Source organism: Lissotriton vulgaris, chromosome 6, assembly GCF_964263255.1.
Source record: "Lissotriton vulgaris chromosome 6, aLisVul1.2, whole genome shotgun sequence".
Classification (NCBI taxonomy): Eukaryota; Metazoa; Chordata; class Amphibia; order Caudata; family Salamandridae; genus Lissotriton; species Lissotriton vulgaris.
In genome coordinates, this window is record NC_141694.1 from 1,751,093,701 (window position 1) to 1,751,117,021 (window position 23,321).

The window sequence follows — 23,321 nt, forward strand, 5'->3', positions numbered from 1 at the left end:
GCTTTATTCGTGCTGTGTAGCCAGTTGATAAATATAATAATTCTTGAGGTCATAACCATGAATTATATTCACATATCTGACAACAGTCAGAAGACGTGAGGGGGTAATAACTTGCAGTAATACAGCCAGTGATAAAATGTAAAACGTGGTTGATGCTATAGCATGAGAAATAATCCCGAAGGGTTCTATATAACTGGCACGCATTTCATGTTAAAGCGTAAAATGAATATCTAAAGGTGATGTACTAAATATGTCGGGGGTAGGTGAATAATGTAGTGAAAGGATCATATACTAATAACTAAATAGTAGTACAACTCCTATCGATATTTTACCCGCTAGGGGAGCCTATGTTGTTACTGCCTGGCCTTTGGCGAGTGACCTACTAATGTGCATTTGTCGTGAAAATATCCTATGTCAAAGAAATAAACCATTGCACAAGTTAACACGTATATCATACATCAATTCATGATCAGATCCCCTGACACTGTGCATAACCAGTTCCCTCCAGTATGGTAATTTAAGCTGTGTTACAGCTACTACGTAACTCATGTTGACACTTTTAAAGTACAAATCAGCATTCAGTGACAAGTTGATCCCTATTAAAGAATATCTGACTTGTCGGAGTGAATTTGTTATATATAAACTGATGTGCACTTGTAACCTCGAGTACATCGGGAGTACGAAATTGCCAGCGAATCAACGCATTTTACAACATCTGCGAGCAATAGTAAATTCGGATAGCAATTATCCAGTGGCTCGCCACTTCAAGGCTGTACATGATAACAAATTGAAAGACCTTCAGTATACCCTGTTAGGTTCGGTCCCCAACCCCGGACGGGGCTGTGACCGCGAAAAACTCCTTAGACAAAGGGAATCATACTTTATCTTGTTGCTTGACACCAAGGCCCCTAACGGATTGAACACCATTGCTGAATTGCATCACTTTTTGTGATTATTATTATTTTTTCTTTGTGCTAAAATACAGCTAAAGCATGAAAGTCTAGAATTGTTAAAATAAGATAGATGAAATCGTTTTGAAAGTTCTCTTTGGGGACTTTTGAGATACACTGATAATGTATATATTAATATTGAGCCTCATCTGAATTCGTTGTCCATTAGTTTTTATATGTATGGCACTGTTTTTGAACATATTGGGCACCAGCACTTTAGAGGTTTTGTTATATAGCCATGTGCAGTCTTTAGAATGGTTCCATATATTATACATGATTTGTTTTTAAGAGGTCGGCTATCATGTTTTACCATACCAGCACTTTGAAGGTTGTAATATACTGTTTCAGTTTTCTTAATTTATAAGCCTCAATAATTGAGCACTTGCACTTTATTCTCGTAAAGATGTTTCTTATGATGAACTGCCTTTTGGTTTTTACAACCCAAATTTGTTGGCTGACGCTTTTGATTGCCAGGCACTTGCCATCATTTGTTACCATTCTATAATGGTTGAAGGATAGAATGTATAATGAAGCACTATGCTGTTATTTTCAGTAGACATTTGAAATTCTATATATATTAGATTGCCATTCATATTTGTTATGCCTAGGCTATAATGCACTTCAATGCACTTTTTTGCCGATCGTCCCTATTTCTTTGGGGGATAGTGCTTTTAATGAGGATAAATTAACTCACCTGCTTGTCTCGCGTCATGTGATCAAGCTCCGTCTGCGGAGCGAAACGCGTCAGGAAGAGCACTTGCTCCATGATTTGCACAATACATTTTTCCATTGCTACAACTTTCAACGTTGTGATGGCGTTTTATTGAAAACAAGATTCGTTGTGGGGGAGAGAGGTCGGCACCTCTCCAAATCCGCAGTCATAGCGGACAGGTCTTCTTTTTGATATATATACCCCATTGTCCTGGAACGGATTACAAGCCCGCTGTATTCTGGGACCAGGAGTCCCCAACACTTGTGAGCTCGCGTAATCTGCACCAGGTGAGCCTTCCGCCACTGGGATAGGAGGAGCCTATATGAACATTGCAGTGATGGGGTTAACACAGTCTAAGGAGGACGGCGTTCGAAAAAGGCACGGACCGAAACTAGTCACGCTGAAAAATCCTGAATAAATCACCTTTTCACTGAACTTGCAGTGTCTCTTGCAGTCTTCTTTAATGAGAGGAGTGATTTGACTAAACAAGCTAGTAGTGGTCTTTCCACACTTTTTAAATAATATTGCAGACCTCAGGATTTTGTACTGTTGATTGTTCTGCTATTGGGGAATAAACCCTGTGCGGTCTCAAAATCTTCCCTAGGACCCTCTGGCTCTGAATCGTCTTTTGTTATAGATGCAAAGCTCTAGCCAGGATTCTACCCAAAGTTCTAAAAAACATTAGGAATGACCAGGCCCAAGTCATCATCCTGACTCAGAATTGGGCCAGGAGACTGTTACCCGGAACTTCTGGGCACGACCATCTGTGCTCCACTCAGGCTTCGACTTAGGGAGGATCTTTTGTCACAACATCGGGGCAAAGTACTTCATCCAAACCTTTGCAATTCAGACCTCCATGCCTGGAGATTGTTCATCTGCATTTGACTTTATTTGATATACCACCCAAAGTTGTGAATGTGAACCTTGCTGCTAGGTGCTCTTCCACGAAATACGTGCCGGACGATAGGATAAGTTTGTAGCCTGGTGTGAAGCCAAGATGTGAAATGTTTTATTGTTCATTTTGTCCTTAGCCCAACAAGGGCTCGCAGCGGGCACTTTTAAAGGGTATTTGTGAGCCCTTTTGACCTTTTTTGTAGTTCCCTTTCTAGCCATCACTGTTTAAATCACCTGTTGTGATGTAGTTTATTATAGTTTTGACACACATGTTCCCTCCCTAAACATTTGTGATGTTACAATGGAACCTTAATTTTGTCTTGATATGTGTGCTCTTCGAGCCGATGCTCAGTTATTACTTGTGTATTCTGACCCTAAAGATTTATTTAATGACTGTGATTGCTGCAGCTTGTTGCATGAGTACACTATTGGTACAACTTCCCTACTGGTGCTGAGTATTCGGGCGACCTTCTTGCATTAAATTGTGACTCCTCTCCATTTCGCCCCTCCTCACCCATTGAAAGAGGAGAAGACTCCATTGGTTGGACCACATAAGAGCTTTAACCTTTTACATTGATCATATCAAGGCCCATCGGGTGGATTGTCAGCTTTGTCTGGGTTTCTCCAGGGTGAAGAAAGAGAAATCCATGCCAAAGTGGACTCTGTAGAGGTGGAAAGTCCACTGTATTGAAATCTTAAACTTGCTTACCAAAAAGCAGCTGCTGGAGGGACTGAGAGCGAATGTCCCCAGGGCTAAGGCTGCTTCCACTGCCTTGCATGCAAAGTGCCTATTCTGAAAGTTTGCCCGGCTCAGACATGAGTGTCGGTGCACATATTTGCAAACCACCACTGCCTTGACAATCAGGTCTGTTAGGAAGGTCATTATGCCCACTTGGTCCTGCAAGACTTTTCTTGGTTAGAGTCCACTTTACAGACCCTTCACCATTGAGAGGTACTGCTTACACGGTATGCAGACAAAATATCGAAATTTAAATATCGATATACAATAATATCGATGTTTAAATATCGAAGGGACATAATATAGAAGGTAAGTAATATCAATAGATTTTAATATCGATATTAGTAATATCGATGTTTTAAATATCGATGTTAGTAATATCGATGTTAATAATTTCTATGTTACTAATATCGATTTTTATATTAATTGTTTGTATATTATTATGTATTTTTTTATGTTTTTAATTTTTTTTATGTAATTTAATAACATTTTGTATTTTAGTACTGTAGCGGGTTGTGGGTTTATAGGGGAATAGGGTGGGAAGGAATTTAATTATATTATATTAAATATTGATTATTAGGAATTATAAATTAATTTTAATTAATTGGTAATTCATTTTAATTAATTGGTAATTCATTTTAATTAATTGATTAATTGATAATTATGTTCTGTAGCGGGTTGTGCGTTTATAGGGGAATAGGGTGGGAAGTAATTTAATTATACTAAATTAATTTTTAATTTGTAGGAATTATAAATTGATTTTAATTAATTGGTAATTAATTTTAATTAATTGGTAATTGATTTTTATTAATTGATTAATTGATAATTATGTTCTATAGCGGGTAGTTGGTTTATAGGGGAATAGGGTGGGGAGTAATTTAATTATACAAAATTAATTATTAATTATTAGGAAATTTAAATTAATTTTAATTTTAATTAATTGGTAATTAATTTTAATTAATTGGTAATTAATTGTTATTAATTGATTAATTGATAAATATGTTCTGTAGCGGGTTGTGGGTTTATAGGAGAATAGGGTGGGAAGCAATTTAAATGTAATTAAGTAATAATGTTTTTTAATTAATTATTTTGTTAATTATATAATTGTTAATTATTAGTTGGTAATTAAATATTAAATGGTATTTTGTATTAATTTTTCTAGTTAATTATTTATTGCTAATCATGTTTTTAATAATTATGTATTGGTATTTGTAAATGGTTTATATTTATTTAATAGTTACGTTTTTTATTATTTAAAAAATAAATTTATTTATAAGTATGTTATTTTTACCTCTACGCTATCCAACACTTTCCCTACTGTTGCACTCTCTGAAGTCGGAATAGTAATTGTTACCCCTATGCTATCCAATATTTACCCTACTGTTGCACTCTCTGGATCTTCTGCAACGAAAAACGGCGGTTTGAGCATTTTTTTAATCTTAAATGTTCTTTCCTTCACTAGCGACGGCCATTTTGTTTTTTTTAGCCTTTTTCCTCATACAGCGTTTTTTTCTTCTTTTCATGCTGTTTTTTAAACATCTATTGGCCTTCTTTTTTGTCACTGTTTATGCTGGACTTCCTGCCTCATTTGTGGACTCTTTATAGCATTTGTATACTGCCAGGTGTATCTTTGATATGCCTCATGGAGTATAGGCATGAGCGGATTTTGCGGATTGGCAATCCGCGAATTTGCGGATTTGCGAACTCGCAATCCGCAAAATCCGCGAATTCCCGCGAATTTGCGGATTTTTTTTTTTTTTTGAGTTCGCCCGTGTTTCTGCCAGTTCGCGAGGGTTTTTACAATTTCGCAATTTGCGAACTTACCTGTCGGGTCGCAAGTTTTGCGAACTTGTTGTTTCTACGTGTCCAACCTGTTTGGGACACTCTTCTTCATCACTGCCACTCTCTGTCACCACTGCCACTCTCTGACTACTCATGCCACCCTCTGGCCCACCCATGCCACCCTCTGTTTCATCACCACACCCTCTGGTTGTCCAGTGTACATTATTTTCGGCAAAGCAAAGCACACCTTCCCTGCCTCAAGTGACCTGAATTAATTTGGGGCTGATTAATGTGTCACAGAATATTTTTTTAGCTGGCACCTGCTTCCTTAGTGCGCCCTGATTAGTGATCTTTTGCACTTGCTAAGTGCTTTCATTGTTGCAAAATTAGTTACAACACCTGCCCTGCCCCAACTGACAATAATGAATTAGGGGCTGATTAATGGATTTTAACTTCCAGCCTGGCTCCTGCTTGTCTCCCTTAGCTGTAATTCATGACCTTTGTGGCATATGTGTAACTATTCTGAGGTTCAGAGCAGGGTCACATAATAGTTTCAACTGGCAACTGAACTCTGGAGGGGCCCCTCAGGAAGCACTACAGGAAATGGCTACTAATGATGTGCCTGAACTTTTGAACCTGGTAAGTAGTTACTTTCAGTTTTGCTTAGATCGTATTTCTGCAATTTCGCACTTATTCGCGGGGCGCGAACTCACGCGAACAGTGCGAGCAGTGCGAGCAAAATCCGCTGCTCGCGGATTTGCGGATTTTGCAGGAAATTCGCAAATCTCGCGGATTGCGGATTTCCCGAAAATCCGCAAAATCCGCGAGCGGAACGGATTTTCCGCCCATGCCTAATGGAGTACCCTCACAAGCACGTTTGCGCAAGGGCTTCTATCTTTGTCTAAGCCGTTTTTCAGATATTCCTGCTTGCACTTCTGAAAATGTGGAGAAAGTGTTTCATCTTTTCCAGTCGGGCATTTATTTGCATCAAGTCTATGCTGGCATATTAATTTGTTCCTTTTGGTTCCTCATTCTAATGCTTACTGCCACTATTTTCAGTCGAAATACGGTTTGTCTGCGACTTTGTATTGACTTACTCTCCTTTACTATAACCTTGTGCGGTGGCTTATTGTCTCCTATTGCGATTTAATTTTTGACTCTTTTTGCACTTCTGCTTCCTTGGTAATTTCTGACACAATGGAACCCCCACATACTTCAAAGGCTCATGGTGCTGTACCTGGTACTCGTAAGGATCTTGCGGCTACTGCCAAACGTCTTAAAAAATATACTCCATCTCCTTCCAAATCTCCACTTCCTGTCACGTTGGAGGACATTATGGAGGAATTACGTCTCATTCGTCCATTTATGGCTGATACTACTACAACCCTTCAGAGGCTTGACGATAAATGGACTAGTTTGGACATGAGGCTGACGGATGTGAAACAGAAAGTCAGTGATGCTCAAGACGTTGTAGCCAGGGTTGCCAGTTTAACCAAGGAGGTTGATCAACTTAAAAAGACCACAGAGGATTTGGAAAATCGCAACCGGCGCAATAATCTACGCATTTATGGTATTCCGGAGAATTCTGAAGGGTCTGATATCATCCAATTTTTGAAGACTCAAGTCCTTCCTATTACTGGTCTTCCTAAGCACTTGGATGTCAATATTCAGAGGGCTCATCGCCTTCGGCCGAAGAATTCTTCTTCCACATCCAAACCCAGGGGTATCATTGCTTATTTCCTTCTTTATTCAGACTTGATGACTATCCTCCACTCTGCTAAACAACATAAGCAGTTGCTCTGGTCTGGTCATAAAATATTCCTCACCCAGGATGTTTCCAAACCAACTGCGGCTTGGCGGAAGGAGTTTTTGGACTTGAGACCTGCTCTTCGATCGATGAATGCCTGTTATGGTCTTATCCATCCCTGCTTTTCAAAGTGACTTACAAGGAAAGGACTTTCAGCTTCGATGATCCTGCGGACCTTCGAAAGTTCATACATACCCACAAGGATGAACTCATGGAACTCAGCAAACCTTAGTTATTTCTGTCTCATGTTTGTCATTTTGTAATGTTCTGTATTTGCCTTCAGATGTAATGTTGTTTCCTGTTCCTCTCTTTTTGTCTCACAGGTTCCCCCTTGCAGTTGTTGTTTTGCATCCCTTTTTCGTGCTGCCCTGTCGTTTGTACTGTGCAACCTTCTTTCCTGCTTCCATTCCCTCCCACTGTTTGGTAAGTCCCCTTTGCTTGCTCTACTTGGTTACATTTAGTCTTCGGACTTTTCTTTGTCCACTTTTTTTTCAACCATAATTGTTGCTTTGTAACTTAATGTATTCTTTTGTCTCCTGCTCGTGCGGTCGTCTGGTTCTTCGCTGCTCCCCCTCCCTCTTCATTGTTACCTGTTTTAAATGTCCTCTATGACTTAAGCCACCTGGCTTATGGTCATCTCCTTTTTCTACTTTACCTCTGGGGAGTTTTTGTCTACCACCTTTTTTTTCTTTCTCCCTTTATTCTACTTCCTTCTCTCTTTTCCCGCTTTCCTCTTCTGTCTTTTTCCTGGATTTTTTCTTCTTCCTCTTTGTTATTTCCTTCTCTTTCTTTTCAGCAGCTCTTCTTCTATCCAGTTACCTTTTGTTTTTGAGGTGCATACACAGATTGATCCATTTTCTACTTGCACCTCTTCCGTTCCTATACTCCTTTTTATCATTCTTTCCTACTTTTTTGCTCTTTCTCTACTTTCCTCTGAAGCTTTTATAATCCTTTGCCTACTCTTTTCCTATCTATTCCAATGAATGGTCTTCGAATCATTTCTTCAAACTTAAAAGGTCTTCGAAATCCTATTAAAAAACAACGGGTCCTTTCTCATCTAGCAAGATTGAAATGTCAAGTTGCTTTATTGCAAGAAACACATTTATCTTTACAGGATTTGTATTCATTTTGTAAACAATGGGTGGGAGCAGCTGTCTGCTCCCCAGCTGTTACTAACAAAAACGGTGTTATTATTTTATTTCATAAATCTCTGAATGAGTTACATGATACTGATGGTTGATGGTTGCTTTTGGAATGTATTGTTAATAATGTTAAGTTTTCTTTTTGCAATGTCTATGTCCCTAATGGTATTGACCCCACCTTTTGGAATGATTTTTCTTCACTTCTCTCCTCACATGTTACTGAAGATTTAATTGTGGGGGGTGATTGCAATCAGCTAATGGATCCCTTTTTGGACAGGAAATCACAAACCAAGTATATTCCCAACAAGATGCAAAAATATTTTCATAAAGCAATTTCTTCCAGAGGCCTTATCGACTCTTGGAGAATATCCCACCGACTCTCTTGAGTTCTCCTGTTTTTCTCCAGTTCATGCCTCACACTCACGTATTGATTACATCTTTCTCACCCAACATGCTTTTCAGTTTATGACTAACTCAGAAATAGGTTCCATTCTCATTTCTGACCACGCCCCTGTTGTTTTGGATATAGTTTATCCCTCTCCTATTCCTACTTCTCGGTGCTGGCGCTTTAATACCTCTCTCCTTCTAGATTATCAGTTTGTTGAGCACTTTTCGCTGTTCATGGAAGAATTTCTTCACACTAACCTTCACTCCACTTCTGAGTTTCATTTTATTTGGGACGCCTTTAAAGCTGCTGCTCAATCAATCAATCAATCATTACATTTCTAAAGCACGCTACATACCCGTTAGGGTCTCAAAGCGCTAGGGGGGGTGCTGCTACTGATCGAAGAGCAAGTCTTGAGGAGTCTTCTGAAGGCCTGTAAGTCCTGAGTCTGTCTTAGGGTGGTTGGGAGGGTGTTCCAGGTCTTGGCGGCGAGGTAGGAGAAGGATCTTCCGCTGGCTGTGGTTTTCCGGCTCCGAGGGACTGTAGCGAGGGCGAGGATGGCTGAGCGGAGGCTTCGGGAGGGGGTGTGGAAGCTGATTCGGCTGTTGAGGTAGGTAGGTCCGGTGTTGTGGAGTGCTTTGTGTGCGTGGATGAGGAGCTTGAAGGTGATCCTCTTGTTGACGGAGAGCCAGTGCAGGCCTCTCAGGTGGGGTGTGATGTGGCTGCGACGGGGGACGTCGAGGATTAGTCGAGCTGAGGCGTTCCGGACTCGTTGTAGTCGTTTCAGGAGCTTGTTAGTAGTTCCTAAGTAGAGGGCATTCCCGTAGTCGAGTCGGCTGGTGACGAGGGCCTGGGTGACGATCTTTCTCGTGTCAATAGGGATCCATTTGAAGATTCTGCAGAGCATTCGGAGGGTGTTGAAGCAGGACGCGGATACAGCTTTGACTTGCCTGGTCATGGAGAGGATGGAGTCGAGGATGACCCCCAGGTTGCGTGCGTGGTCCGTGGGTTCCGGGGCTGTGCCTAGTGAGGTGGGCCACCAGGAGTCGTCCCAGGCCGATGGGGCGGATCCAAGGATGAGGACCTCCGTCTTGTCTGAGTTCAGCTTCAGTCTGCTATCCTTCATCCAGTCGGCTATGGCCCTCATTCCTCTGTGGAGGTTAGCTTTGGCGGTGTGGGGGTCTTCGGTGAGGGAAATGATCAGCTGGGTGTCATCGGCGTAGGAGAGGATGTTGAGATTATGTTGCCGTGCGACATGGGTGAGAGGAGCCATGTAGATATTGAACAGTGTTGGGCTGAAGGAGGATCCCTGTGGAACGCCGCAGATGATCTCGGTGGTTTTTGAGTGGAAAGGTGGGAGGCGGACGCTCTGGGTTCTTCCGGAGAGGAAGGATGTGGTCCAGGCCAGGGCCTTCTCTTGAATGCCGGCGCCCTGGAGGCGTGTTGATAGGGTGCGGTGGCAGACTGTGTTAAAGGCTGCTGTTAGGTCCAGGAGGATGAGGGCGGCTGTCTCTCCTTTGTCCATCAGGGTCCTTATGTCGTCTGTGCCGGCGATGAGGGCGGTCTCGGTGCTATGGTTGCTGCGAAAGCCGGATTGGGAGGGGTTAAGGATACTGTTGTCTTCAAGGTAGCGGGTTAGCTGTTTGTTGACGATCTACTCTGTTACTTTCGCCGTGAACGGGAGCAGGGAGATGGGCCGGAATTTCTTGTGGTCCTTGAGGTCCGCCTTGGGTTTCTTCAGAAGGGCGTTGATCTCGGCATGCTTCCAGATTTCCGGGTAGGTGGCTGTCTCTAAGGAGCAGTTGATGGTTTTCCGGAGGTGGGGCGCGATGGTAGCGCTGGCCTTGTTGAAGACGTGGTGAGGGCAGGGGTCCGATGGGGATCCGGAGTGGATGGAGTTCATGGTTTTGATGGTTTCTTCGTTGCTGATGCTGGACCAGGTGGTCAGGCGGTTGGTGCGGGCTCGGTGGTGAGTCCGGGGGGATCAGAGTTGAAGCTTTCGTGGATGTCGGTGATCTTGCGGTGAAAAAAGGTGGCCAGGGAGTCGCACAGGTCTTCCGATGGTGGGATGTCGTTGGTGTTGGAGCTGGGGTTGGAGAGTTCTTTCACGATGCTGAAGAGCTCTTTGGTGTTGTGTGCATTGTTGTCGAGTCGGTCATTGAAGGCGGTCTTCGTGGCGGACCTGATAAGTAGACGGTGTCTGCAAGTGGCGCTATTGAGGGCTGTGTGGCTGTCTGGAGCCATTTCTTCTCCAGCTTCCAGCAGGTGTGCTTGGAGGTCCGGAGGTCTTCGGTGAACCATGCGGCTTTCTTGTTGGTGTGGTTGGTTGTGGAGGTCTTGAGAGGGGCGAGGGTGTTGGCGCAGTCACTGATCCACTGTGTGAGGTTGGTTGCAGCGGTGTCTGGGTCGGTGGAGTCGGTGGGTGGTCTCCGGGCGAGGGTGGTCGTCAGTTGGTCCTCAGTGACCTTGCCCCAGCAGCGGCGCGTTAGCTGTTGGGTGCGGTGGTGTGTGGTGGGTTTCCTGAAGGTGAAGTGGACGCATCTGTGGTCGGTCCAGTGGGGTTCGGTGGTGCGGTTGAAGGAGATGTGGGGGCTAGCGGAGAAGATGGGGTCCAGTGTGTGTCCGGCGGCGTGGGTGGGAGTCGTCACAAGTTGTTTGAGTCTGAGGTTGGCGAGGTTGTCGATCAGGGCGGTGGAGTTGGTGTCGTTTTTGTTCTCGTGGTGGAAGATCAGGTCTCGAGGAGAATGTAGTCCGTGGAGGTGAGGGCGTGGGTGCTGATGAGGTCGATGATGGTGTCGCTGAACTGTGGTCAGGGTCCGGGAGGTCTGTAGATGAGTGTTCCTCTGAGGGTGGTGTTGGGGTCGGTGTGAATCTGGAAATGCATGTGCTCGGCGGTGGCGTGGGTGTCGTTGGTGTTAGTTGAGATTCTGATGGAGTCTTTGTGGAGGATCGCGATTCCCCCTCCTACTCTGTTGTCGCAGTGTTTGCAGGAGATCTTGTAGCCCTGTGGGATGGCTATGGCGATGTCTGGTGCTGAGGAGCCAGGTCTATGCCAGGAAGGCGACGTCGAGGCGGTGGAATCTAGGAGGTCCCAGAGTTCGATGGCGTGCTTGCAGGCGGAGCGGGTGTTGAGGAGAATGCAGCGGAGGTGGTTGGGTTCTTTGGCAGGTGTTTTGGCGGGCTGGATGCTGGTGTAGCTGCAGTTGCGGCAGGCGAAGGGTCCTTGGGTGCGTTTCGGGGTGGCCCGGTAGCAGGGGTGGGCTCGTCCGGTGTTGAGTGCGTGGAGGGTGTTGGAGTCGTAGTGTAGTCTGGCGTAGCGGGGGCGCGGGGTCCAGGGGTTCTGGCACTGGGCACGGTCCCGGCGCAGACGGGCGCAGACGGGCGCAGACGGGCGCAGACGGGCTTGCCTTTGGCAGGGAGGGAGGGAGGAGCAGCTGGGAGGCAGGAGCGGGGCGACCAATGGGTAGCTAGGGGGCGAGGCCGCGAGGGACGCGAGCGGCGGGAAACCAGTGGTACAGAAGGCAGGATGGGGCATGGGGGGGAGAGACAGGCACAGCGGGCACAGAAAAAGAAACCAAGGGTCCAAATAAACAACAAGCGGCACAGTACAGAAGATTGGGAGGCAAAAACACAGAGGCGAAAAAACGGAGAAACCAGTCACCAGGGACGCGGTCAGCACGTAGTTGACCAGTCAGCGGTGAGGCAGCAGATGAAACGGGCAGCAGCAGTGGCACACAGGGGGTCTGCACGGTAGCAGAGGGAGCGACCTGCCTGGTCACAGGGTCAAGGGTCGCTCCTCTCACCACCGTGCGGCCTCCATATGAAGGGAAGAGGGAGGGAGGAGCAGATGGGAGGCGGGAGCGGGGCGGCCAATGGGTAGCGAGGGGGCGGGGCCGCGAGGGACGCGAGCGGTGGGAAACCAGTCGTACAGAAGGCAAGAGGGGGCGGGGGGGAGAGACCGGCACAGCGGGCACAGAAAAAGAAACCAAGGGTCAAAATAAACAACAAGGGGCACAGTACAGAAGATTGGGAGGCAAAAACACGGAGGCAAAAAAACTGAGAAACCAGTCACCAGGGACGCGGTCAGCACGTAGTTGACCAGTGAGCGGTGAGGCAGCAGATGACACGGGAAGCAGCAGTGGCACACAGGGGGTCTGCGCGTTGGCAGAGGGAGCGACCTGCCTGGGTCCCGCTAGAGGTTGTATTATCGATTTTGTATCCCGTAAAAAGAAACAAGCCATAGCTCATTCCTCTCAAATTCTCAAACAAATTAAAGTTCTTGAACATCTTTATTTCACTACTAATTCCCCTAGCACATTGTCTTCTCTTATTAAAGCCAAGATGCAATATAACAAACACTCCTGGGATTCTGCCTCCAATAACCTTCTCAAATGTAATGCTAAAATGTACGGTGGGCGTAATAAGGCAGGCAAATCACTTGCAAAGTACCTTAAAATTAAAAAGCAAAAATCAAAAATTGTATTCATTATTGACTCACACGGTACTTTGTAGTCTTCTGATGCTAAAATCCTTGATTGTTTTGTTCAATACTACTCTACTCTCTACACCCCAGAATCCAGCCCCTCTTCTGCACAAATTGATTCTTTCTTTCAATCCATCCCCAAATCCCTTGATAATCTTGTGGATCTCTCCTCCCTAGATATTCCTATTTTGGAGAAATAAATACTTAACGCCATTACTCTTCTGCCCAAAGACAAAACGCCTGGTCCAGATGGCTTCACGGTGCGTTTCTATATTCATTTTAAAAATGTTTTAATACCACATCTACTTTCCTTGATTAACGTTTTTCTTGCCAAGGGAGAGTCCAAGGGATCCTTTACTCAAGCCATGCTCTGTCTCATTTCCAAAAAAGACAAAGATCCCTCCCTCTGTAAAAATTATCGGCCCATATCCCTTATTTATACCGACTGTAAAATCTATGCAAAAATTTTAGCCTTACAGATTAATCATATTATCCCTGATCTCATAAACATTTATCAGTCTGGATTCGTTAAAGGTAGATCTATTACGGATAATTCGAGAACTCTTCTTAATATTATACACCTTGCTTCTAAGATGGATTCCCCTATTGCAGCTATTACATTGGACTCTGAGAAGGCCTTCGATCGGGTAAATTGGGATTTTATGTTTGGAGCATTGCGATGCATGGTTTTAGTCCCCCTATTATTCGTTATATTCAATTGCTTTATTCTGCTCCGTCTACTTCTATTTGGGTAAATGGCTTACAATCTGACTATTTTTCCCTCCGTAGGGGTACTAGGCAGGGTTGCCCCCTCTCGCCCCTTCTTTTCGTCCTTGCTTTAGAACCCTTTTTGGAAACAATACGGCGTTCTTCCTCTTATACTGGTTTTATTTATAAAAACATTGAGATCAAATACACTGCTTATGCAGATGACATTTTACTTTATATTTCTAATCCGCTCACTTCTTTACCTACTCTCTTTTCTTTATTACAGGATTACTCCTTAGTCTCAGGTTATACATTGAATATAGATGAGTCCGAAATTTTGCCTCTCAATACATTTTGTCTTTCTCATCTTTTGCAGGGATCTGGTTTTGAATGGAACCCTAACAATATTAAATGTCTTGGTATTCTATATGCTAATACCATCAGAGAAACCATCAAAATCAATCATAAAGACATACTTAAAAAATGTTCTTCCCTCATAGACGGTTGGTCTCCTCTCTTTTTATCCTGGTGGGGATGCTTGCAACTATTAAAATGATGTTACTTCCTTTTGTTAATTTCTACCTTTCTATGCATCCTATCTCTTTACCGCATTACTTTTTTAAATCCATCAATAGTCTACTAACTAAATTCTTATGGAATAATCGTAAAGCTTGGTTGTCTCTCACTCGCCTCCAACAACCCAAACATTTAGGTGGGGTAAATTTCTCTAACATCTCTCGTTTTCATTCAGCCTTCACTCTTACACAAATATGGTCTTTTTTGGCTGATACTCTCTCTCCCCCCATAACCGCCTGGAGTTCTCTAGAACTTAAGCAACTTGCTCCCTTTTCATTCCTTACAGCTACCCGTTTATCTCACCCTCTGACACGTTTTCTTGCCCTCACTCTTAAAACACTCTAAAGCACTTGCTCTATCTTTGTTTCGCTCTTTTATCTCACAAGCTGACCTTCACTCTCTTACTCCTATCTGGTATAATAAGTCCCTAAAAATTTACAACAGAGCGCTTTTCTGGAAGGAATGGATTGATAACGGTATTATAACTTATAATCAATTAATTATTGATAACTCCTTGACAACTTTCTCTCACATTCGTGACACCTTTCATCTCTCTAATACACATTCTTCTCAATATCCTCTGCTCAAACATATCCTCACTGATATTATTTCCCAAAATACTTCGTTACCCACCTCTCCCCCGACTCCCTCCCCTCCACCAGATTTTTCTCTCCCACTCAAAGCTGCTGCGATCTATAAAATACTTTCTCAACCTGCCACTATCAGGACTAAATCTAAACTTGAGCTACTTTGGGAACAAGACCTAGCTCAAGAATGTTCCTTGCAGGTATGGGATAATATTTGGTCCAAACTACATACAGTTTCCCGATCCGCTAGTACCACACAGACTTTTTTTTTTTACAACAGACTTTTTTTTACTCCTTCTGATTTGCATAAGTTTAAGTTACTTGATTCTAAAAAATGTTGGTCTTGCTCTCATGAGAATAGTGATTTTTTTACATGTTTTTTTATTGTCCATTAGTTAACCACATCGCTGCTTGAGAAATCCCTCTGCTGTGCTGGACAGCAATGAAAACGGGTGTGGTCATGACGAGCTCAGCTCGTCATGAGCACAGGAGCACTGTACTGCATGACGAGCTGAGCACGTCATGAGCATGGAAGGGGTTAAGTCCCTTTGGTCCCGCATTTGGTCACAATTAAACAACATCTTAGCTACTGACTTTCCTTTTGAAATTATACATATTTTTCTGGGTGGCTTTTCACCTATTTGGAATGTTCACTGTAATGTTTGTAAGTTTATAGATCTTTTTATAGCAATTTCCTTTCAGATTATCACTACCAACTGGAAGGATACATCCAAGATATCTTATAATGCTTGGTGGAATTTGATATGTCACCATCATAGGCTTGATCGTGCCTTTGCCACCACGGTTCCTTTAAGAGAGACTTGGTGTGGATGCCGTTAACTGACTTTCTTTCCAGAGGTGGCACATAAATGTTTTTCTTTCAACTTCTTCTTTCTCTATTGTATCTTGCTGCTTTTGCATTTATAGAGTTGCTTTGCACCTGTAGTTTTGTTTTGTACTGATAGAACTGTTTTGCATTTACATTACCTTTAAGTATTGAGCTTATTTCATAAGCTGTTCCCCCTTTTTCTTCTTCTTTTTTCTTCTTTTTCTTATCTTTTCTTTTTCTTCTCCTTTTTCACTCTCCCCCTCTCTCTTCTCCCTTAAAACAAAATCTTCTTTAAAAGCTAATTCCCTTAGTACAGCTCATTTACCCCCTTTGGGGTTGTTGTTTAAGTTGTCCTATTTCATCAGTTCTTAATTCTTGTTGCTGCCTTTTTCTTATGTACAGATGTTTTACATTGTATCTCTTCTTTAATAAAGCTTTCTAAACTTAAAAAAAGAAGTTTTGCTATAGCACTGCTTCAATTAAATAAATGTATTTAAAATCCTCAATCACTGTTAACATCTTTGATGGTCTTTTGTAGGCAGGAGCTCTGGTGCATGTGTACACAGATGGGTCTGTGCTGCTTACTCATGGTGGAACTGAAATGGGTCAAGGACTTCACACTAAGATGGTCCAGGTATGTCACAAAATTGGTAAAAATTAAGATGGATATAGTACCAGCTGCCTATTGAAATGTATTACAATTATTTATTATGTATTTCTTCCTGATTAAAAACCTTTGGGTTACCTAAGATTCTCAGATGGGTTTCCAATTTAGTAATGATTAAATTGAATATAGAACTCAATACCTAGTGATCAAGTACTGAACCTTATGTCAAAGTTGCCTATTTGCTTGTTTGCTTATGCTGTCTACTGATCCTCTCAAACTGTTCTCATGCTTTTTAGGGCTCGCCTGGCGTTGCAGCGCAAAGCGCTGCCGCTAGCGAGCCTTATTGTCGCTGTGTTGCCTCCCCAAGTGGTACAGACCCGTGCACAAGCAGACACCGGTCTGTGAACGCGCGAGCCGCAGGGAACACCAATGTTCACGCTCACGGCGTCACGCTCCTGCCCTCCCGCGTCTCTTCCAAGGCACGCTCCAAGCCGACTTGTCTGTCGGAGCTTTCTTCCCTGTTCCCTCTCCCTGTCGCTCCAGCCTTCTCTTTCCTGTGTCTCTGACCCCCAGTCATTATTTGTTTGCATATATTTACATTTGTGAGTCTGTTTTTTCATTTTTCCCTCCCGGGATCACAGTGGCTTTGCGTGAATTTTATTTTACGTCCACCGGGCAGCGTTAGAGAGGGGAGAGAGAGAAGCGCAGGGAAGGCTGCTGGGGAACATCACAGTGTCTTCCCGGTTCTTCTGCAGTAATGTTTTGTGCATTTAGTTGTGTTATTGTACCTAGAAAATCCACAAGAACTTCACCATTGCATTCGCGTGTCCCATTTCTAACTTAAGAAGCAAAATTGATCTCTACAGATTTTCCACAAAAAGCGCAGGATCACATGGCGCGTGCGTCTCGCCACTCTGAAACTACTTGACACTGCGCGTGCTTCCAGCCAGTTGTGATATTTGCAGTTTGTAGGAGTTTCATTAAGTTACAAGCAAGGAAGCGTCCCACTGGCTGGCTCGGCTGTGTGCATTCCTGGACGTGTGCGTCACGGTGGCAAGATGTAACAGGTATGAGACGTCCATTACAGCTCTTGAAGAGTCATCATCACTCCCAAAGGAGCATTAACGAGGCAAGGGGAATTCCAGCGAAACGAAAGTTACCATTCCATTCCGGGGAATGCTGTTCAAGAGAGTTTCAGTAACTCGCAATCAGGGCACATCCACAAGGGGCCTGAATTCAAAAAGCAGGTGCTGAGACGGGTCCACTTTTGCCCTCATCCTCAGGGTGAACAAAAAAATCTTCCCCCTGCAGCCGGAACATCCTTTACTGCCTTTGATGTAATGTCAAAGAGACTCGTAATACTTGTTTCACTGTCTCATCATTTCTCAACTGAAGCATTTTGTTGCTTATTTAGCTTATGCAACTAACAACCATTGATAACGCAATAGTCCTGGTTTATTTCAGATGTAATGTTACTTGTTGTATTATCTTTCTGGGTGCCCTTACAGAATCAGCAAAATTCCAGCCGGGAGGCACACTTTGCCAAGCACAGATTTTTTGCTTATGTGTTTTAAGCCACGCCCTTCATTACATCGGCCACGCCCCTCTGAGAGCCCCCAGTTTTTTCATCCCACTTAAAGCCCTGCTGGCAAGTAAGGAAGTATCAACATCAGCTGGTCAGCCATTGCGGGTATATCTGTGGGCCTTCCTGCCCTGTAGATCTGGTAATTCTCTTCTTTTCTCGACACACAGTAGCTGTTCAGATTTGGGGTGCTCAGGGACACCCCAAGCCTCGTCAGCCTCATCACTCCAGGAAAAGCTTGAACAATACATACCCCATTGCACTGTGGTAATTGCAGTTCATAATATTATCATTAGTTACCACACTAATAACCATTTTTGTAGCACTTACTAATAGGTGTTTCTTACTATCCAAAGTAACCCTTTTTTAGTAACCTTAAAATAAGAAAATGTTGAGGAAGAAACAGTGAAGTTCTAAATATAAGCCTTGTTTGTATGCAGGTCCTTGCTGCAGCGTCGTAACTCACTGAACTATATTACAAGGATGTTAACTTTTGACCTGCAGTTAGCGAAAGGGTCTGTGAAACACAAGCATTTGCAATGCAATAGGTCTCGCATTTACACGAGTTTGAGCTATTGACATTGCAAATAACAATGCTTTTTATTTTTGTTTTCATTTTTAAAATGTAAATAAAAGGCATTGTCATTTACAATGCCAATAGCTTGAACTTGCGCAAATGCGAGACCTATTGCATTGCAAATGCTTGTTGGTTTTTGTTACTGTGCTGTGTTGTGTACTATTATCTATTGAGTCTCGCTTCATGTGATATTGCATCCTGATTCATTGGATTCGGAGGCGCTCTGACACCTTCGGGTCTAGCTAGCGCTATATAAAACTTATAAATAAATAAATAAATAAATTGAATGAAATGTATACATAGCTCATCTCCCGAAGCTGAATTGACTCAATGGTTTCTCATTAGGAGGGAAGGATACCCAGATGACTCAGAATAGATATATTTTGTGGTATTCTTTTATTGAAGGTGAGTTATTTGTCTTTGGTCTGAATGCTCTTCCATGTGATCAGTAGCTGGGGTCCTTCCATGAATTACTAGATGTACAGCCTCTTCTGGGGGTAGATTTACTCATTTTGTTTTTTCGAAGGTTTTCCAATTTTCACCTGGAGACTTGACACAATCACATATTTTCAAGGGTGCTCATGAAAAACCTTTCTGAAATTGTAGATAGTTTGCAAATGCTCACGCGGATATGCCATCATATTTGTTCAATGCCATTTTTTTCTCAAAAGTGAACATATTCATCTCTGTGATAAAGCCCCACTGTTGCACCCTCACAAACTTTAGGGGTCTTTCATTTCTCTTCCTACCCTAAAAGATATTTACTTCTGCCTTAGGTAGGATTAAATCTGAACTTTTCGAGGGTTAGAGGGGTTACTATGGAAGTTTGTGAACGCCGAGAAAAATTGTATATTTGTCTGTATCACAAGTTGAAATCTAATGGTGTACCTTCATTTTACAGATTGTTGATTTCAGAAATCCTATCACTCTGATTTTACATATCCTATCACGCGTGCTGAACCTAAAGCAGTTGGATGGATTGTATGGTTTATGTATTTAAAAAAACAAAACAATTAGCTTTGTAACATTAAACATTGAATTTACAATTAATAGATTTATCTCAACATTAATGACCTCAATGCGAACTGTGAGAGAAATATATATCACCTTTGCTGCTAGAGCAATAGAGGGGTCTTGTTTTATTTTCCTGTACCGCAGCACCTGTTATTCAAGATGGGCCAGGAACATTTTGAGCCGAATCCCAAGACAAAACGTTTGAAAAAATACAAGGGGCAGAGTAGAAATACTCTGACCCCCTAGGCCTGGTGATGGGGTCCCAGAGGGGCTCCACCTGGGGCCAAAAACATCACAAAACATTACTATTTTTCCACCACCTCAGTAGTTGGTAACACATTTGCAAATGGGAAGGGCTCCACAATGAATGCATCTTGTGTAAATAAAGAATTAAGCAAGTTGTTAGTGAATGGGCAGACGTTTTTGGTGGCTATCTTTTAGGAAAGAAACAGGAGGCTCTCTAAATGAAGCTGCCAGGGAATGTGTACAGTGCAGTTTATGAAACGGTTACCTCTGCAAAACAGCAGAGAGAAAAATGTGCAGTGTATCCAGCAATTGTAGCATCAATCTGTCCCAAAGTAGGCCAAGAATGTTTTTAAATAGTTCATTCAAACTTTACTACTCGAGTACTTAATGAATAAATGCTTATCTATTTGCACATTGACAAGGCTAGCATTGTCAGTATTGAGGGCAATCCACATTACTCACAAATGATTGCAATTTGTGTGTTATTTATCTCCCTAAAAAAATTGGGTATTTTCTCTTAATATAATATAAACAAGATACAACACCTATATTGTCCTATCACAAGATATCACTAATGTATTGTTATATCTCTATTACACATATTTATTAGATATTTTATCACAAATTTGTAAGGAATACTTTCTCTCTTTGACCAAGAATGGTCAGAGATGTGGTTTCTAGTCATTCTCTACTATCCAATGACATACTTTTGATTTCTATTATTTATTAAAATTGTGTTGTAATTTTTTGTATTTTAATACTGTTTATGGTAAAAATTCCAAGCAGTGTTGAAAAACATGTGTTTGTGATACATAATTCTAAGCTTTAGAATATCCCCCAGGTGCCAAACTGCATCTGGAGAATTTTTCACCAATGCTCTTGTGTGGCTCTGTGCTGATTTCATAAGATCCCGGAATTGACATAGCGGAGATGCATACAAGTGCCATGCCTCCGCGCTGACTTCAGTTCCTTCCTAATGATACTTATAACTGCAGATTCATCACCGTGTGAATATCCGCAGAAGCCAGACTGAATCCATAAACTCAATAAACAGAGCCCCTGCACAGCGGTAGATAGTGCCGCGTGGCTCCAGACCATCTTTGTTCCACTCTTCAGCCGACAAATGGAGCCTTAAATAAGTGCCAGCCATGTGTTCTGACTTTAGGGCCTTTCTTTCTGTACCTTCAGATGCAGACCCGGAGTTCTGCTCTTTTTCTTCTTGCCTTGAAAAGATTTCTTCTCAATTATTTTTCTCTAAAATTTTCCAGTGTGAAAAGGAATATGTCACCTCCTACGATTCTAAGGTTTAAACCATGTAGGCATTGTCACAAACAGATGTCTGTGACAGATCCCCAAGAAGTGTGCCTCTGCTGTTTGGGTCGACACACAATTCCATTGACTGAGACGCTGCACTCAGATGAATCCTAAAGCCATCCAAGAATGTGAGGCTGCATATTTGTATATACCTATACTGTAGTCCCAAAGACAGTACCTGCTGTTCAAGGGTGGAGAGGAACAATTTACATTTGTTGTTCTCTCTTCATGACATACCTCAGGTGTTGGAGTTTCCTCGAGGGCCCTTGTTAGGAGACACATCCCGCCTGGAATGGAAAAAGGGACTCCTCTATGCTGCTTGCTCTCCTGGCCAGAGTTCTGAAGCAGATCAGGAACAACCCGGCCCAATTCATCCTAATTGCAATGGAATGGGGTAGGAGAGTGTGGTACCTGGAACTCCTGAGCATGAACAACTATCCTCCATTGAGGATACCACTTTGGGAGGATGTCCTTTCTCTGCAACTGATTAGGGCCCTTAATCCGATCCTTTTTTTTTTTTACATCTCTTTATTATCGAGTGCAGAGGAATCATGATCTTAAACAAATACAATCAATCATCACAGTCTGTTTTGAATTTTCCCCCCTTTCATTACATGAGTTGAATATCTTCATCCGGTACATTTTACAAATAAACGTATTAAAGGGCAGGTTAATCGTCCCAGACATCTGGTGGTTTCTCTTTAACTAAACGATTTAACGCAGTTCAGATATAAGAGATCAGTTATCATCTTGGAACTTAATAAACTCCCACCCCAACAATCCATCCTCCCATTCCCACCCACTCCTGGTCGATCCACTGTCAATAAGTTAGCTTCCCCTGGGCAGTCAATAGAGGCTGTCAGTCTGCAGAGCATGGGAGCAAGTATTGCGCACCACTTCATGCTGACAGGGACCCACCCCTAAATCGGTTCCTGTAGATCGTGCATGTTATTGCGACCTCGCCACCTGAGATGGGACCAAATCGAGCCCTTCCAGTTCCAGCAACATGGCTTCCCACTCTAACGCTAGGGGTTGTTTTCGGTGGCCTCTCTCTTCGTCCCTCCTGAGGGCCGCTCCCTCTGCTCGTCCCCACTGTACTAGATCTGTCTGCCATGTAGTCACCATAGGGGGCCTAGGGGACTTCCATCTCATCATTAGGACCCTAACGGCCAGAATGAGAGCAAGGTCCAAAAATTTTAACTTAACTTTTTGTTTCCCTGATCTTTTACGTAATCCTACCAGGTAAGATAAGGCTTCAACCGGAACCGGTAACTGTGTCACAGTATTGAGCACTTGACATATTTCGGTCCAGCAGCCCCGCAGCCGTGGGCAAGACCACAACATGTGTATAAAGTCTGCGTTATTCCCTTTACAGCGAGGGCAGCAATGGGGGGAGTCTGGGAACATACGATGTATCTTCTTGGGAGTTAGATATGCTCTATAGAGCACCATAGCCTGGATAAATTTAAACCTGGCATTACGTGATACTCTTTTAGGATGCTCTAATATAAGCTGCCATGCCTTATCCGTCAATTCAATATCAGAGTCTTCTGCCCAATATGTTCTAAGGGTCATGAGCGAGATTGCTGCGTGTTCCCTAACTCCGGTGTATAGCCAGCGTACAAGATGTCCACCCGCTCCCATATAGGACAGTAAATGGACAAGTTTGTGTTGTGTAGGTTTGAGCCTTTGTGGTGTCCATGTATTCCTAATGTAATGTGTTACTGTGGCATGTAATAGGTACAGTCGTGGGGGAGCACCTGTGATCTGCATAAAGGATTTGTGATCAAGTAAAGTCTCATCCCCGAAAAAGGCTCCAACCTCCTCTATCCAGTTATCCCTCCAATGGCGAAGTGTATGCCCTGTAGTGTAGGAATGCCTAAGAAAGGAATATTCGCCGCGTATGGTGGTACTGCAGAAGTATAAGAGAGGGCCTTCTTCCAGCACAACAAGGCAGTATGCAGTAGGGGGAGCAGTCCGGGGGTATCCGGGCTTTGGGCAGTAACAAGGAGTGGAGTTCCCCTCGGTCAAGTCGTTCTCATGTAAAGCCGATCTTGTGGAGGTTCCTGCCTGCGGTCCAATAAGAAAGCCACTGAAGTTGGCTAGCATAGTAGTAGCCCCGAAAATCAGGAACCCCGAAGCCACCCGACCCAGTCCATAATTGGAGATTACAAAGGCTAATCCGTCTCCGACCGGTACCCTAGATAAGGTTGATCAGAATAGTATTCAGTGTATTAAAAATATTTTGGGGAAGGATCACAGGTAAATTCACAAAATATTATAGAAGGCGAGGAAGCATAATCATTTTGGAGATAGCAATTCTGCCCATGACTGAAAAGGGTAAGGAAGTCCAGAACCCCACACTACTGCAAAGCCGTGTTATAACG

At 43.2% G+C, this 23,321-nt stretch overlaps 1 protein-coding gene across 1 annotated transcript in view; it reads left to right on the forward strand.

The window, feature by feature from the left end:
• The window catches only part of LOC147709413 (xanthine dehydrogenase/oxidase-like), a 1,362,843-nt gene that overhangs the window by 949,180 nt on the left and 390,342 nt on the right, over window positions 1-23,321 (forward strand). The window contains exon 27 of the mRNA XM_086927983.1: window positions 16,133-16,228. Coding sequence (XP_086784109.1) covers window positions 16,133-16,228 — 96 coding nt within the window. The remainder of the gene's footprint in view (window positions 1-16,132; window positions 16,229-23,321) is intronic.